Genomic DNA, 13413 nt, shown 5'->3' with positions numbered 1-13413 from the left:
ACTGGGTTCTTCTGAGGAACTGTCTGTGTCTATGGCTCTTCTTTCTCTCCAGAGGTCCAGTCCTTTCTTGTTGAGTTTAGGACGAGCTCCACCGGAGGCCACCTTGCCTGCTGGCAGACAGCAAGGCAGAGGGGGCCCCCTCAGGGAGTCTGCCCCCAAAACCAGGGAAAGGCGTGGCTGAAAAACCCTGATGTGCTGGAATGTGGTCAGCACTACGGATGTAATGGCAGGAGGCTTTCCGTTGAAGAAGAGAGGACTTCAATTCCCACAAGACACTGCTGGAGGCGGGCTAGCGTGGGTATCCGGAGCGGCTGCTTGGAGGGATACAGTAGCTGAGGAATGAGGAAGAGGGCTGCAGAATGCTGCGGTGGAAGGAGCGTACAATGGCAGCTGTACGCACATAACAGGGAGAAAACATGGAAAAGCACTCGAGCGGGGGAAGGAACAAGGGCTGCTCGAGCGGGGGGGAAAAGAGGAGAGGAGGAAGCACCAGGAGGGAAAAGGGCTCGAAGCCGAGCGGGCAATCGCTGCGGGCGGACAAGAGGAAGCAAGCGGGAATCGCCAGCGGAGCAAGAGAGTACTAGCGTACGAACCTGGCGAGGAAAGCAAGGTTGCAACGCGTCGACTTCTGTGTGTGACGCCTATTTGTATGCGTCATGACGGTGACGTGCAGTGCGTGGAAGACTGGCCCGCTGGTGGAGGAACGGGATCAGCCCTTCCATTGGCTCCATAGCTTCCACGGGGCGCGCGTCATGACGGATGCCTGTTGGGGAGAATTCTAATTTCTGTGCTAATTCCCTTCTACCTAGAGACCCCCAGCTCTTTTGCTGGACTTTAGGACTTTTAATTGAGACCTTTTTTTCTCACTCCCTCATGTATGTTCATCTGATTTGGACTCTGTTTCTTTTGGTTTTGGGGTCTGACAAACTCCATAGGCATCACCTTTTGTATTGTGACACACAGCACCTTCAGTGCAGTGTCAAAGAGAAGTCCTTTGGATTTCTCTTAGGTTTAAATACCTTCTCTTGGGTAAACTACTGTTCCCAAGAGTAGTAAAGTGAAATGGGCTCATCAGTTTTTCCTATGTAGGTCCAATACAACCCATCTTGTGTACTGGGGGGTGGGGTTACATAGTAGCCCCTTTTCCTACTTATGTAAAAACATTTTGCTACCCTCACTAATTTTAATGGCCAGTGGCAGCGGTTTATTGTTCCTACCAATGTGCGTTTCTACCACAAGCTGATTCCTTTACACCCATGGGTGCCCATTTAGTCAATATGGCCCCAGTCTTCTTTTTCAGCCATTTCTTGCTTGTGAGGTTTTTCTTGGGTTTTACTCTGCGTGCCAAACCTGGTTTAACCCTTTTGTTCGTTTTTGCCTTTGGCGGGCTTCACTGCTGAAGACCGGCTCCAGTCTCTGGCAGGGCAGGAAGCGAGGCAGGTGCCCAAAGCTCCCTGTCCTTAGTCTCCTTGGTTACCTGAATGCACCCAAAGGTGATTGGCTGTCTGGCTGTCCTTGTAGGACAGCCACCCTGCTACGAGTGACAGCTAGGCTGTGCCTGAATGGGAGAAACCTGCATAAAAGCTGAGGTCTCTTGAATAGACGGCAGTCAACCACTGGACGAAGAAAGAAACTGGAACAGAAGCTTGCTGCACCCTTCTGGATCGTTGGTTTGCCCGGTGAAATCCTACTGCATTGCTGAAGCTCAGAATGTCGTATCCACTAGAGAAGCCCGGAACGAACCACTTCTTCCCTTGGGTTGGGGGGACCAATTGACCCCAAGACTAACTTTACTGGAACCCCTCTCCCTGCTGGCTGTACTTCCTTGCTGCTGCTTGAACCGAGTGCCAGGGGTCAGGAACACAAGGAACGAGTGCATCGTCTTTAAACTGGTCCCAAGCTCCAGGAAGATCCTGACGACCCTTCTGAAGCAGGACGACCCTGACGACCCTTCTGAAGCAGGACGACCCAAGCCTGAGCCACCTCAACAGAGTCCTGGACCACAGAAGCAAGGGAAGCCCACAAGGTGTCCAAGAACAGCAGTGGTGCTATTGCTGGTAGCTGAAACCACAAAGTGCTGCTGACTTGGAAAGAGCCCGTTGCCGCCGCCGCCGACCTTCAAACTGCAGTGCAGGAGTCCTCCAGACATCCTCCCTCTTGTCGCCACGACTGAGGCCCATGAACCCAGGAACTGCAGGACTGCCACCTGAACAGAAGGTAGCTGGATCCTCTTCCAACCTAAGGTACGGTCTTCACTAAAGGGGTACTTAGCTTTTTTTGGTCTGTAGCTTGTCTTTCTCACTGGAGAGTTACAGTAGCTGCTTTTTCTGCAGTTGCTTGCAGCTTTGCTTTCACAAGCCTTACAGCTTGTGGCCCACCAGTGATTCCTTTCTACAAACTCGCTCTATAACATTGTACAAGACTTTTGTGCTATCTTCCAGAAGTGCCTCCGCTCCCTAGACATTTTCAGTTGACATTGGCTGTCCTGGCTCCCTGCAGACTCTTCTGGCCCTTTGACTTCGTGTTTATCTGTCCCTCGTAGGTGGTACATAGGTTACTTGTATTGCTGTGAAAGGGGTAACCTATACTTTAATGGAGGATTGTAAAGTACTCCCCTTTTCAGAGAACTTGTTAGCCTTTGCTTCCGTCCCTAACCTTTTCCTTTTTGCACAACCTCCTTATTGCATTAAATGTTAAAAGTGATGTATCAATGTCCAGTGTCCTAGCAATTGAAGTCACCTCGGGTGTAGGAAGTGTGTGACACATCCCAAAAGGGTATCTACTTAACTTAAAGCTGAGGTAGTGTATTTTGAAGTGTTTTATTGTTGCATATTGCCCTTTCTAAAGAAGGCTCATTGTAAAACAGACGTAAATTAATTATTTTACTAGAAAACCTTGAGTATAAGTGTTATTTGAATACTTGCTATTGTGAATCTGCTACATCTCTACAGCTGACTTTTACCCCTCTTGAGATAGGTCTGGCTGCTCAGTCACTCTACCAACTTGTGTAGTACAGACCTATACCAAGTTGGATTTTCTATTGCCAAGAGGACAAGGCTATTGTAGTGTCCCACACGGTTACTACATACAATATTGCCTAACCATGCATGCGACTAAAAGCCCGGCTGAGGAAGGCTAAATGTATGAAAAGGATCTGAGTCCGGCTGAGGGGGATCTGGGCCAGAAGGGAGAAGCGCCCGACTTGAATAATTGAGAAGGAACTTTTTGTTCCTTGTTTTTGGTACATCAGGCCCTGATGTTGCTTGAAGGCCCCGAGACCTTGTGCTGAAGAAGCACAAGGGTGTGTTAAGCTAGAGTAAACTGCCTAGTCCCGTGCTAAAAATGTGGGTAAGGGAGGCCAACGGCCTGAACATCCTGACTTGAACACTTCTTTCTTTTTGTCAGCATTAACCCACCCTATTTGTAACTTAGCGGTAAGGATTGGCAATAGGTTTTGTAGTATATGCCCTTTTTAGTAGACGAGTATCCACTAGGACTGCATTATTTTTTGATGGTCGTAGCTTGCTCCCTTCCTAGATTTAGGTTTAGATAGGAGTTTTTCACACCCTTGATAAAGTGCAAATAAACACCCTTGAATTGTGATCACATGTCTCTTTGATGCCATGCTTTCCTTACAAAACCCCCAGGTCGCTTGGAAGGAAGGTTTACATCAGGCTCTGGTTACACAGCAGGCTCTCCGGTTGCTGGAAATGGTTACAGCTATCGTTTCTTTAGTTCAAGTGTTTGACTTTTCAGCAGCTTCTCGGATCAGAGTATTTATCAGGAACTACACCATAATGTCTGCAAAATCTCCCTGCAGTTTATAGAAAGGGGCCTTCTGGCTGTCCAATCAGGACAGCCAGCCCCCCTGTGGGAACTGCTTCCTTTCAGGCAAGGTGAAAGACAAACAGCTGCAGAGTTTTTGACTCCTCCCTCACTTCTTGCCTTCTCCGCCACTCTGGAACCTCGGCAGGGAATTCAAAGGATTCCCTCTTAAGACCAAACTTCAACAGAAGTCTTTCCCGACTAGAATGGCAGAATAAAACCTAAACCCACGAGCAAATTAGAAATGTTGAAAAAAGGAGCCCACAGTTCTGTCAAAATGGTGGCTCTCCAGTGCAATACTGCGGCTGATTTGACAGCCTGCGAGTAATAATGATTAAATGTCATAAGTAGTTTCACTGCCTCCATCCATTCAAGATAACTTGTAATTGTACCATAAATGTTAGCAGGTAAGTGAAAAAGGCTTACAGCTCAACTCCCCAGCTCTCCACATACGGTGGGGTGTGCAGGCTCACTATATTTCAGTCCTGGAGAGATACGGTCCCTGGGCTTGAGGCCAAGGACAAGTCTTGCAGTCCTGTTCTGGATGAGTTGCAAAGGGCGGAGAGTAGAGGCGGGCAGATTAAGATAGAGGCTGTTACAGTAGTCCAGCTTAGAGAACCAGGGCTCTAGAGACAGTGAGCTTCTGGGGCAAGGAGAGGAAAGGAAGGATACCTCTGAGGTGTAGCTGGTAGTGTGACTTCTTAGATACGTCGGATATGTGAGGAGAGAAGGAGAGTGTGGAGTCGAAGATGACCCCAAGGTTTTTGCAGGTATAATGCAGAGTGAGTACATGCAAACACAGACTTTGAGGCATTGCTTAGAAATGCTGACAGGCATTTGTGTACGTCATTGAATAGTATAACCAGAGGTATGCTGCTCTGAGTTCATTCGAGCTAGTTATTGTTGGAGATGGAGTTTTGGATGGCGCTGCTCTGAGCTAGATCGAGAGACGTTTGGATGCAGTTCTGAGATTGAGGAAGAGGTGTCTTGGTGCAGCAGAGGCAGGCAGCTGACGCGAGGTGAGAAAGGCCATCCGGGCCCTGCACACCTCTATTGGTGGCAACTAGGCCCCCAGACCCCCGGCGCATCCCTCTCCCACCCCGCACCCTCTTCCTGGGTCCCGCTCGCCTCCCGCCTCCCATCCCGCCCATCCCCGCTCTGATTGGGCCGTGAGCCCTGGCTGAAAGGGTCTAGCGACCCTCCTCGCGCCGGCCCCTGCATTCACTGCAGGCAGCCGACGCGAGGTGAGAAAGGCCATCCGGGCCCTGCACACCTCTATTGGTGGCAACTAGGCCCCCAGACCCCTGGCGCATCCCTCTCCCACCCCGCACCCTCTTCCTGGGTCCCGCTCCCCTCCCGCCTCCCATCCCGCCCATCCCCGCTCTGATTGGGCCGTGAGCCCTGGCTGAAAGGGTCTAGCGACCCTCCTCGCGCCGGCCCCTGCATTCACTGCAGGCAGCCGACGCGAGGTGAGAAAGGCCATCCGGGCCCTGCACACCTCTATTGGTGGCAACTAGGCCCCCAGACCCCCGGCGCATCCCTCTCCCACCCCGCACCCTCTTCCTGGGTCCCGCTCCCCTCCCGCCTCCCATCCCGCCCATCCCCGCTCTGATTGGGCCGTGAGCCCTGGCTGAAAGGGTCTAGCGACCCTCCTCGCGCCGGCCCCTGCATTCACTGCAGGCAGCCGACGCGAGGTGAGAAAGGCCATCCGGGCCCTGCACACCTCTATTGGTGGCAACTAGGCCCCCGGCGCATCCCTCTCCCACCCCGCACCCTCTTCCTGGGTCCCGCTCCCATCCCGCCCATCCCCGCTCTGATTGGGCCGTGAGCCCTGGCTGAAAGGGTCTAGCGACCCTCCTCGCGCCGGCCCCTGCATTCACTGCAGGCAGCCGACGCGAGGTGAGAAAGGCCATCCGGGCCCTGCACACCTCTATTGGTGGCAACTAGGCCCCCAGACCCCCGGCGCATCCCTCTCCCACCCCGCACCCTCTTCCTGGGTCCCGCTCCCCTCCCGCCTCCCATCCCGCCCATCCCCGCTCTGATTGGGCCGTGAGCCCTTCATCACTGGTCCTCCCAAGGCAGCCCTCTGCCCGGCAGCCCCAGCGGCTAAGGGCGGCTGCAACAGAGGCGGCTCCAGGAAGTGTCAGCAGGTGTCCGCAGGGAACGCCAAGGAAGCCAACAACCAACAGACACCACCAAAGCCGTGAGTGTGGTATGGGTAGGGGAGTAGAGCAATCGCTCCACTCCAGAAAGCCCATGCCACTCTATCTTTCTAGACGGAATTTGCGAAAGTTAGCATGTCCACCCTAGAACTGTGTAAGTTAGCATGTCCACTCTAGAACTGTGAAAGTTAACATGTCCACCCTAGAACTGTGAAAGTTAACATGTCCACCCTAGAACTGTGAAAGTTAGCATGTCCACTCCTAGACGGAATTGTGAAAGTAAGCATCTCCACTCGTAGACGGAATTGTGAAAGTTAGCATGTCCACTCCTAGACGGAATTGTGAAAGTAAGCATGTCCACCCTAGAACTGTGAAAATTAGCATGTCCACTCTAGAACTGTGAAAGTTAGCATGTCCACCCTAGAACTGTGAAAGTTAGCATGTCCACTCCTAGACGGAATTGTGAAAGTTAGCATGTCCACTCTAGAACTGTGAAAGTTAGCATGTCCACTCTAGAACTGTGAAAGTTAGCATGTCCACCCTAGAACTGTGAAAGTTAGCATGTCCACTCCTAGACGGAATTGTGAAAGTTAGCATGTCCACCCTAGAACTGTGTAAGTTAGCATGTCCACTCCAGAACTGTGAAAGTTAACATGTCCACCCTAGAACTGTGAAAGTTAGCATGTCCACTCCTAGACGGAATTGTGAAAGTTAGCATGTCCACTCCTAGACGGAACTATGAAAGTTAGCATGTCCACTCTAGAACTGTGAAAGTTAGCATGCCCACTCCTAGACGGAATTGTGAAAGTTAGCATGTCCACTCCTAGACGGAATTGTGAAAGTAAGCATCTCCACTCCTAGACGGAATTGTGAAAGTTAGCATGTCCACTCTAGAACTGTGAAAATTAGCATGTCCACTCTAGAACTGTAAAAATTAGCATGTCCACCCTAGAACTGTAAAAATTAGCATGTCCACTCCTAGACGGAATTGTGAAAGTTAGCATGTCCACTCCTAGACGGAACTATGAAAGTTAGCATGCCCACTCCTAGACGGAATTGGGAAAGTTAGCATGCCCACTCCTAGACGGAACTGCCAAAGTTAGCATGTCCACTCTTAGATGGAATTGTGAAAGTTAGCATGTGAAAGTTGCATTTAGAAAGTGTGTCCTACAGCCTCTCCGTCAAGCTTAGAAATGTGCCCAATAGCCTCTCTGGTAAATTGAATTTAGAAAGTTCCTAATAGCCTCGCTGGAAAACTGAATTCAGAAGTATCCCCAATAGCCTCGCAGGAAAATGAAGTTAATAGTGCGCCCAGTAGCCTCTCTGTGGAAAATTGAATTTAGATATGGGCCCAATATCCTCTGTGAAAGCGGCATTTAGAAGTGTGCCCATTAGCCACGCTGTGAAAGCTGCATTTAGAACTGCTACCAATAGCATTCTGTGAAAATGATTATAGAAGTGCATCCAATAAACACCCTGGAAAGTCTCAAGTAGAAGTTTGCCCAATTAGCCTCTCTGGAAAATTGAACTTAGAAATGTAGCCCAGTAGACGCTCTGTGAAAATTTGCATTTAGAAGTGTACCCAATAGCCTCCGCGAATGTTACACTTAGAAGTGTGCCTAATAGCCTCGCTGATGAACTGAATTTAGAAATGTTCCCAATAGCCTCTGTATGGAAAATTGTACTTAGAAGTTCGCCCGGTAGCCTCTCTGGGAAAGTGATTTTAGAAGTTTGCACATTGAAAGAGCATATAACCATTCTTACCACACCCCACGCTTACTCTCTCCTTTACATCACCACTCAAATAGAACACAGAGATACTATGACACCATTCGGTATAACTGTTCCCATACGAACATCCACCGCTTACTCCACATCATTCTATGTAAACACTGCTGGTCTCACACCCCCAGCCAGGCGTTTTCCTCAGGCCTAACGCAGCCACATCCGTTCCGGATAAATCCTGCCAGAACGAACACATTCTCCTGATCTCTCAACCACCACACCTACCAATAAGAATCAGCTATTACATGTGTACCGCACGAGCTGCACACATATCCGGTGCACACACGCACCTTTTCGACTCTCCCTACTCTCTCTACTGATCTGAACTTCGGTTCCCAAGGGCGTTCAACCTACCAGCGCCTTCAGACCATACCAATGGTATATAAGGCGCTATATAAGTGCAAAATAACATAACATAACAAAATAACATATAAAATGTTAAGGCGGAATCCCACTTTACATCTTGAACAGTAGTTCACCCAAGATCTAACAAGAGAAATTAAAAAGGGGTGCCCAAACGGGTCAACGCAGCCTAAGCCCAATGGTTATAGCAAATTATAAATCCAAAAACACACTTTGGGGATACATAAAAAGGTCACCCATAAATACAGTAAACGACTAGGTGAGAGGGGAAAGATTTCCATTCACCTATGAAAGCCTTACCCAACACCACACCATGCAAAAAATTCAAACAAAAATGTTAACGTCAATAATTATTTCAACATGGTTATGTTTTACTTCATTGTACGCAATCCAAATTTACAGTGACGTAATGAAAGCCCAAGCGGTCTGGTTTAAATCCCATGGCAAATGTGGAATCTTTCTCAGGGGTAGAGTTGTTTCAAGGTGTGTGAATACTACAACCTCAATTAATTGAGGGAAATAGATCATTTCAGAAAGGTTCTGATTATTCCAGTCCCCAAAAAATTCAGAATGACAAGTCCTGGACCTTAATGGGGGAAATATTAGATAATTGGGGTGTAGATATGTTCTGAAAGGTGTGTGCGCGCCCCACACTGGTGGTGTTTTTTCTGGCTCTCAAAGCCCACCAATGTTAAGGCTCTACATCATTCAAACAGCCAGAGGTTACCCATTCATGGATAACTACTGGTCATCATATCTGCCCAGCAACAGGCTTTCTAGCACGAGAGATGTGGATCGGACTAGACGGTCCAGTCCCTTTCGTTGGCTCACAAACACAACGTCCCTTAGTCCGCGAAAGCCACTGCTTTCCACAGGAAAGGGATTTCCTTTATGATGAGAGTACTCCACTATGTAACTTGTAAGATACGCGCCCAGGTGCCTCTGGGCTTGGTGTGCTCTACAAATAAACTAAACTAAGGCATATACTGACCTACGATGGCCAAAGAAAAACCGAAACAAATGTTTGTACGGCCGTCTTGGTGTGCCAGCCACCTTCAGTTGCCATTTGTGGTAAATGCAAATGTGCTAGAGTAAAATTAAAACAAATGGTAAAAATATAACAGCTACCTTCAGTTTGTCTTGGATACATTTGAAAAGTAACCAAAAAGCTATTCTATGAAATGATAGGATATTAAATATCCTAAATGCACTTAACTGTAAGGGGATGTGTGCAGTTGTGGCAATACAAGAATTCATAATGTGACACAATCTCTCCATACTGACCCATAAGAATGAGCTGACAGACAAGGGAAGTAAAGCTGGAGGCTTTACTAACTTCAAAGATCAGGAGATGGTCAAAAATAAGCAAAAAGAAAGGGTGTCCCATAGAAATAAATGGAGTAAAAGGTGCAAAAAGAACATCTTTACTTACACCTGTGGATCATGAGCAGAGGTCCTTCATTTCTGTCAGGATATTAGGTTGCTTTTTGTGGCAGTTGTATTTGTGTACACAATAGTCTCTTCTGAACCTTTGTGCTACTGCATCTCCTGTGTTGGGTCAACATTCTCCACTTCAGCGATGGCTGAGAGTTTACTTGCTCCCTACCTTTCCAATATGTTCTCTCTCCGGTCCTTTATTCTGCATACACTGGGGTTCTCTTTACTTATACTGTACTGTCCTTTGTGTGTCTGCTTTAGCTCATCTACTAAACCCCTCCTGGAGTTTCAGCTGCCCCTCCTTTATCCAATCCGTTCACAAAAAGAATAATATTGAGCTCCTGTCCCTTCTCTCATCTCCAGAGGTTTGTAGCCAATGTTACAACGCTTCTTCACCCTTTGTTTGCTTACTCGGCGCTCTCTGGGCCTGTTCAATTTAGGAACAGGATTTCCTGCCACAGCAACCCCTAAGAGTTTGGCCTTCATACCTTATCTTCCCTCTACATTTTAAATCCTTTGCCAGAGAAATGTTGAATAATCTTTCTACAACACATTGATGGCAGGTATATTATTATTTCATTTTAAACATATATTCCCACCAGAATGTGATCTTTATTACTCAACACTTTTATTTCAATAAGTCAGTAAAATGCACTTGCCTGAAAATCTCATCTGTAACACTGGCATGGTGATGCACAGCGGGGGTTTAAAAACCGAAAGTGCATTTCTGGGACGTAAACCCGCCACAGGTTTGGAATAAGCTAAATTTGCAGTTAGGTTATTGAAATTTCCAAAGGTCCTAAAGCATACTTTGGTTTACATTAATGCTTTGCTCTTAGTTGGGTATTTAAAATGTACAATGATTACCATAGATGTTGTAGCATTACAAATTAGTTTAACAAAAGAATTGGACGGTTAGCTCAACGTCTAGGGAAGAATGTTGGCTAAGCCTTTTTTTTACTGTTAGTTGGGCTTATGCATCCAGCACCGAATTGGAGTAAAAGTGTAAACACTCCATGTGTCACTTTAATACCTTTTATATAAAAAAGCAAGTTTTGAAAGTTTTTATTTTAAAATACCAATGATTGTATCGTATCAACTTGCTGTGTATGTAATACTGTTAGATGTTAATCTAGTTTTGAGCGAAAGCCTGACATCAACATATTGTTGGCAAACTGATTTATTTTATTAAGTAAAATAACAAAGTACCTTCAACTATTTTCATCTACTTCTGGTGTGATGAATAAAATACTCCTGCCCTTATCAGGCCCCCAGGATACAGTGCCATTGGATTTTGCGTTAAGAAAAGGGAGATATTTCCACACAAATGTACATTTTGCAGCTTTTATGCTCCCATTAAAATGATTCTCAGATATTAAACTTGTAGAAATCCATTTCTAATGTCCTTCTTGAGAAACTGGATTAAAATAAAATTCTCAAAGGGGGCGTTCTTTCATAAGATGTGCAACGTTGGTAATCACTGCTGATGTAGACACTGAATATCAGAAATTGACAGATTTGCATATCAAATTAAAGAGCCAGATTGGTAAAATACTAAATGTTGTACTTTTTTTTAAGACATTTCAGCAATTTTGTGGCCCATTTGAAGTTGACATTTGTTTTTGTTGTGCTAGCAAAACTACTACTGTGATGGACTTGTCCTCCATGAATGTGTTTTTAACCATACATTCACAATCCTATTTAACACTTATAGTTGTAGGTGGGATGTACTTCCAACTTATCTTGTGGTTCAATATTGTGTTGACATGGGATCTCAATTCTAAGGTCTTTAGATAAGCAGTGATCAATGGCAATAAGGCACCACCAGTACCTTATTTTGCTTTCTGTTTATATTTGTATAGCTTGTTAATTTTATTTGTATTTTCATAGGATGATGATGACTATTCCTCTACCAACTTACTGGAACAAAAGAAACCAGGATATCATGCTCCCGTTGCTTTACTTAATGATATCCCTCAATCGACAGAACAGGTAATTCTATTTCTTTGTCCGCACAATTGGCGTTTGGTGTGTCAATGACCTTTCCCACCAAATGCTTGTTTTTGAATTTTTTTTATTTTTTATGAAGGGCATTTATTTTATGTGATTTTAAAAAAGGGTGTTGCAATTTTCTGATAAGTCCATGTTGCAATACCAGTTTGCCTTTTTGAAGTCCAAGTAAACCTGTACTAAATTATATTATCTTTAGTGCTCTTGGGCACACATAGCATTTTGAAAGCTATCAAAAGCTTTGCTAGTCATGCTTTCTCCTCGGGTTCCAAAAATTCACTACCCAAATATGTACAATGGGAGTAGCTGTGTCCAATAGTCTAGGCCAGCCAAAAAAAAAAACATTTATGCTCGAATCCTCTGACAATACCATTTCCTTTTTCTAGTATGATCCCTTCGTTGAGCATCGCCCACCAAAGATTGCAGATCGAGAAGATGAATATAAAAAGCAACGGCGGATGATGATCATTTCCCCAGAGCGGCATGATCCCTTTGCACTTGGTAATATATGTTGAATATTGTACTCTTATAAATTATTTTTTTTTTTTTTATAAAGCCCAATGTTTGTGCTTTAGCCCTTTAATTTTCATGGACCTCTTGCAAATTGGTTCTTTTAAAACAATTGATATGGTTCCCATTATAGAGTGGAATTCGTCATGCCTGGCGAAATAGCTTGCTCTCAAACAATTTGAAGGTTCTGGGATGAAAATGAGAATGAATAACTGGTTCCACAGAAACTCAAAGGGATAAAGTGCTTTGACCCATGCATTTTTGCATTATTTGTTCCTGTGCAAGTTACTTTTCCGTATAGTTGATAGATCTGTGGATGAAAATCCAATGTACCAATTTCAGTATGCAAGTGAACACTTGGCTTATTGGGCACGATGGAAGCTTCCCTTTGGTGAGTGAGTTTGTAGTGCAGATAGGGTGTCTGTTTTTGTGTTTCCAGGAATTGCAAATTAGTTTTCAACCAACATAAATTAATATGGGCATTTCTTTTTTTTATTGCATATTTGTTATTGATATTAAGATGTTTTTCAGAATTCACAGGCCCATACTAACTGTCCTTAATTTCTTTCCCACAGCAGTACTGCTATATGCCAGTCCTGTCTGCATTCTTAAGGGTGCAGTGCAACACATCCTGTGTAAATTATGGTGAAAAAGTAATTCAGAGGAAGTACTTTTAAAGCGGGTGTCATAATGACACTGCATATTGGGCATGGTCTTCAACAAAAAGCAGGTGCTGTACTCTATATATAGCAACCTGTCTACTTCCTTAGATTAATGCTGCCACCCTATTACTTGAATTGTGGCTTTGGAAAAACATAAAGTAGATACATAAAATAAGCATACTACATTCATGGCAAACCTTAATAGCTTAGCTACATAAGTAATATATTTCAGCCATGAGAACCTTTTGTAAAACCTTTTAAAAATAGAGGTGAAAAGAATTGTAACCTCTAATATATTAAAATGAAGCCAACCGAAACTGTGACCACTAGATCTACAGAAAGAAGACATTTTGGACCAGATCTGTGGGAGTTATTTTCTGCAGAAACTATTTTCTAAGTTGTGTTTAGGTTTAAGTTAGTAATATCTGGGACTGTATCCGCTTACACAAGGTAATGTTTGAGTGTACTCATCTGTCCAAAGTGTTACTAATGGTAAAGAGATAATTTTCTAGGCTTCTATTCTGCTGCTTGAAGTCAGAACTGCTGATGGAGACAGAGGCACGCACGTGTACGTATTCCGGAGTAGCAACCCAGGAACCCATCACTTCTGAAGATTGTTGTCATTTTATTGTTACTATCTGCATTATATCTTTGCTTTA

At 45.3% G+C, this 13413-nt stretch overlaps 1 protein-coding gene across 3 annotated transcripts in view; it reads left to right on the top strand.

The window, feature by feature from the left end:
* The window catches only part of SF3B1 (splicing factor 3b subunit 1), a 493451-nt gene that overhangs the window by 46506 nt on the left and 433532 nt on the right, over window positions 1-13413 (top strand). The window contains exons 3-5 of one of the 3 annotated variants that reach the window (XM_069615732.1): window positions 11463-11564; window positions 11969-12083; window positions 13267-13322. In XM_069615732.1, the coding sequence (XP_069471833.1) occupies window positions 11463-11564; window positions 11969-12083; window positions 13267-13286 (237 nt within the window). In that variant the 3' untranslated portion in view covers window positions 13287-13322. Of the gene's footprint in view, window positions 1-11462; window positions 11565-11968; window positions 12084-13266; window positions 13323-13413 lie in introns of those variants that run through there. The other 2 variants (XM_069615730.1, XM_069615731.1) reach the window with 2 other exon arrangements.

Source organism: Ambystoma mexicanum, chromosome 9 (genome assembly GCF_040938575.1).
Source record: "Ambystoma mexicanum isolate Mex_15411 chromosome 9, UKY_AmexF1_1, whole genome shotgun sequence".
In the NCBI taxonomy this organism is placed as follows: Eukaryota; Metazoa; Chordata; class Amphibia; order Caudata; family Ambystomatidae; genus Ambystoma; species Ambystoma mexicanum.
The sequence above is the reverse complement of the archived record's forward strand: the minus strand, read 5'-3'. Positions and strand labels throughout refer to the sequence as shown.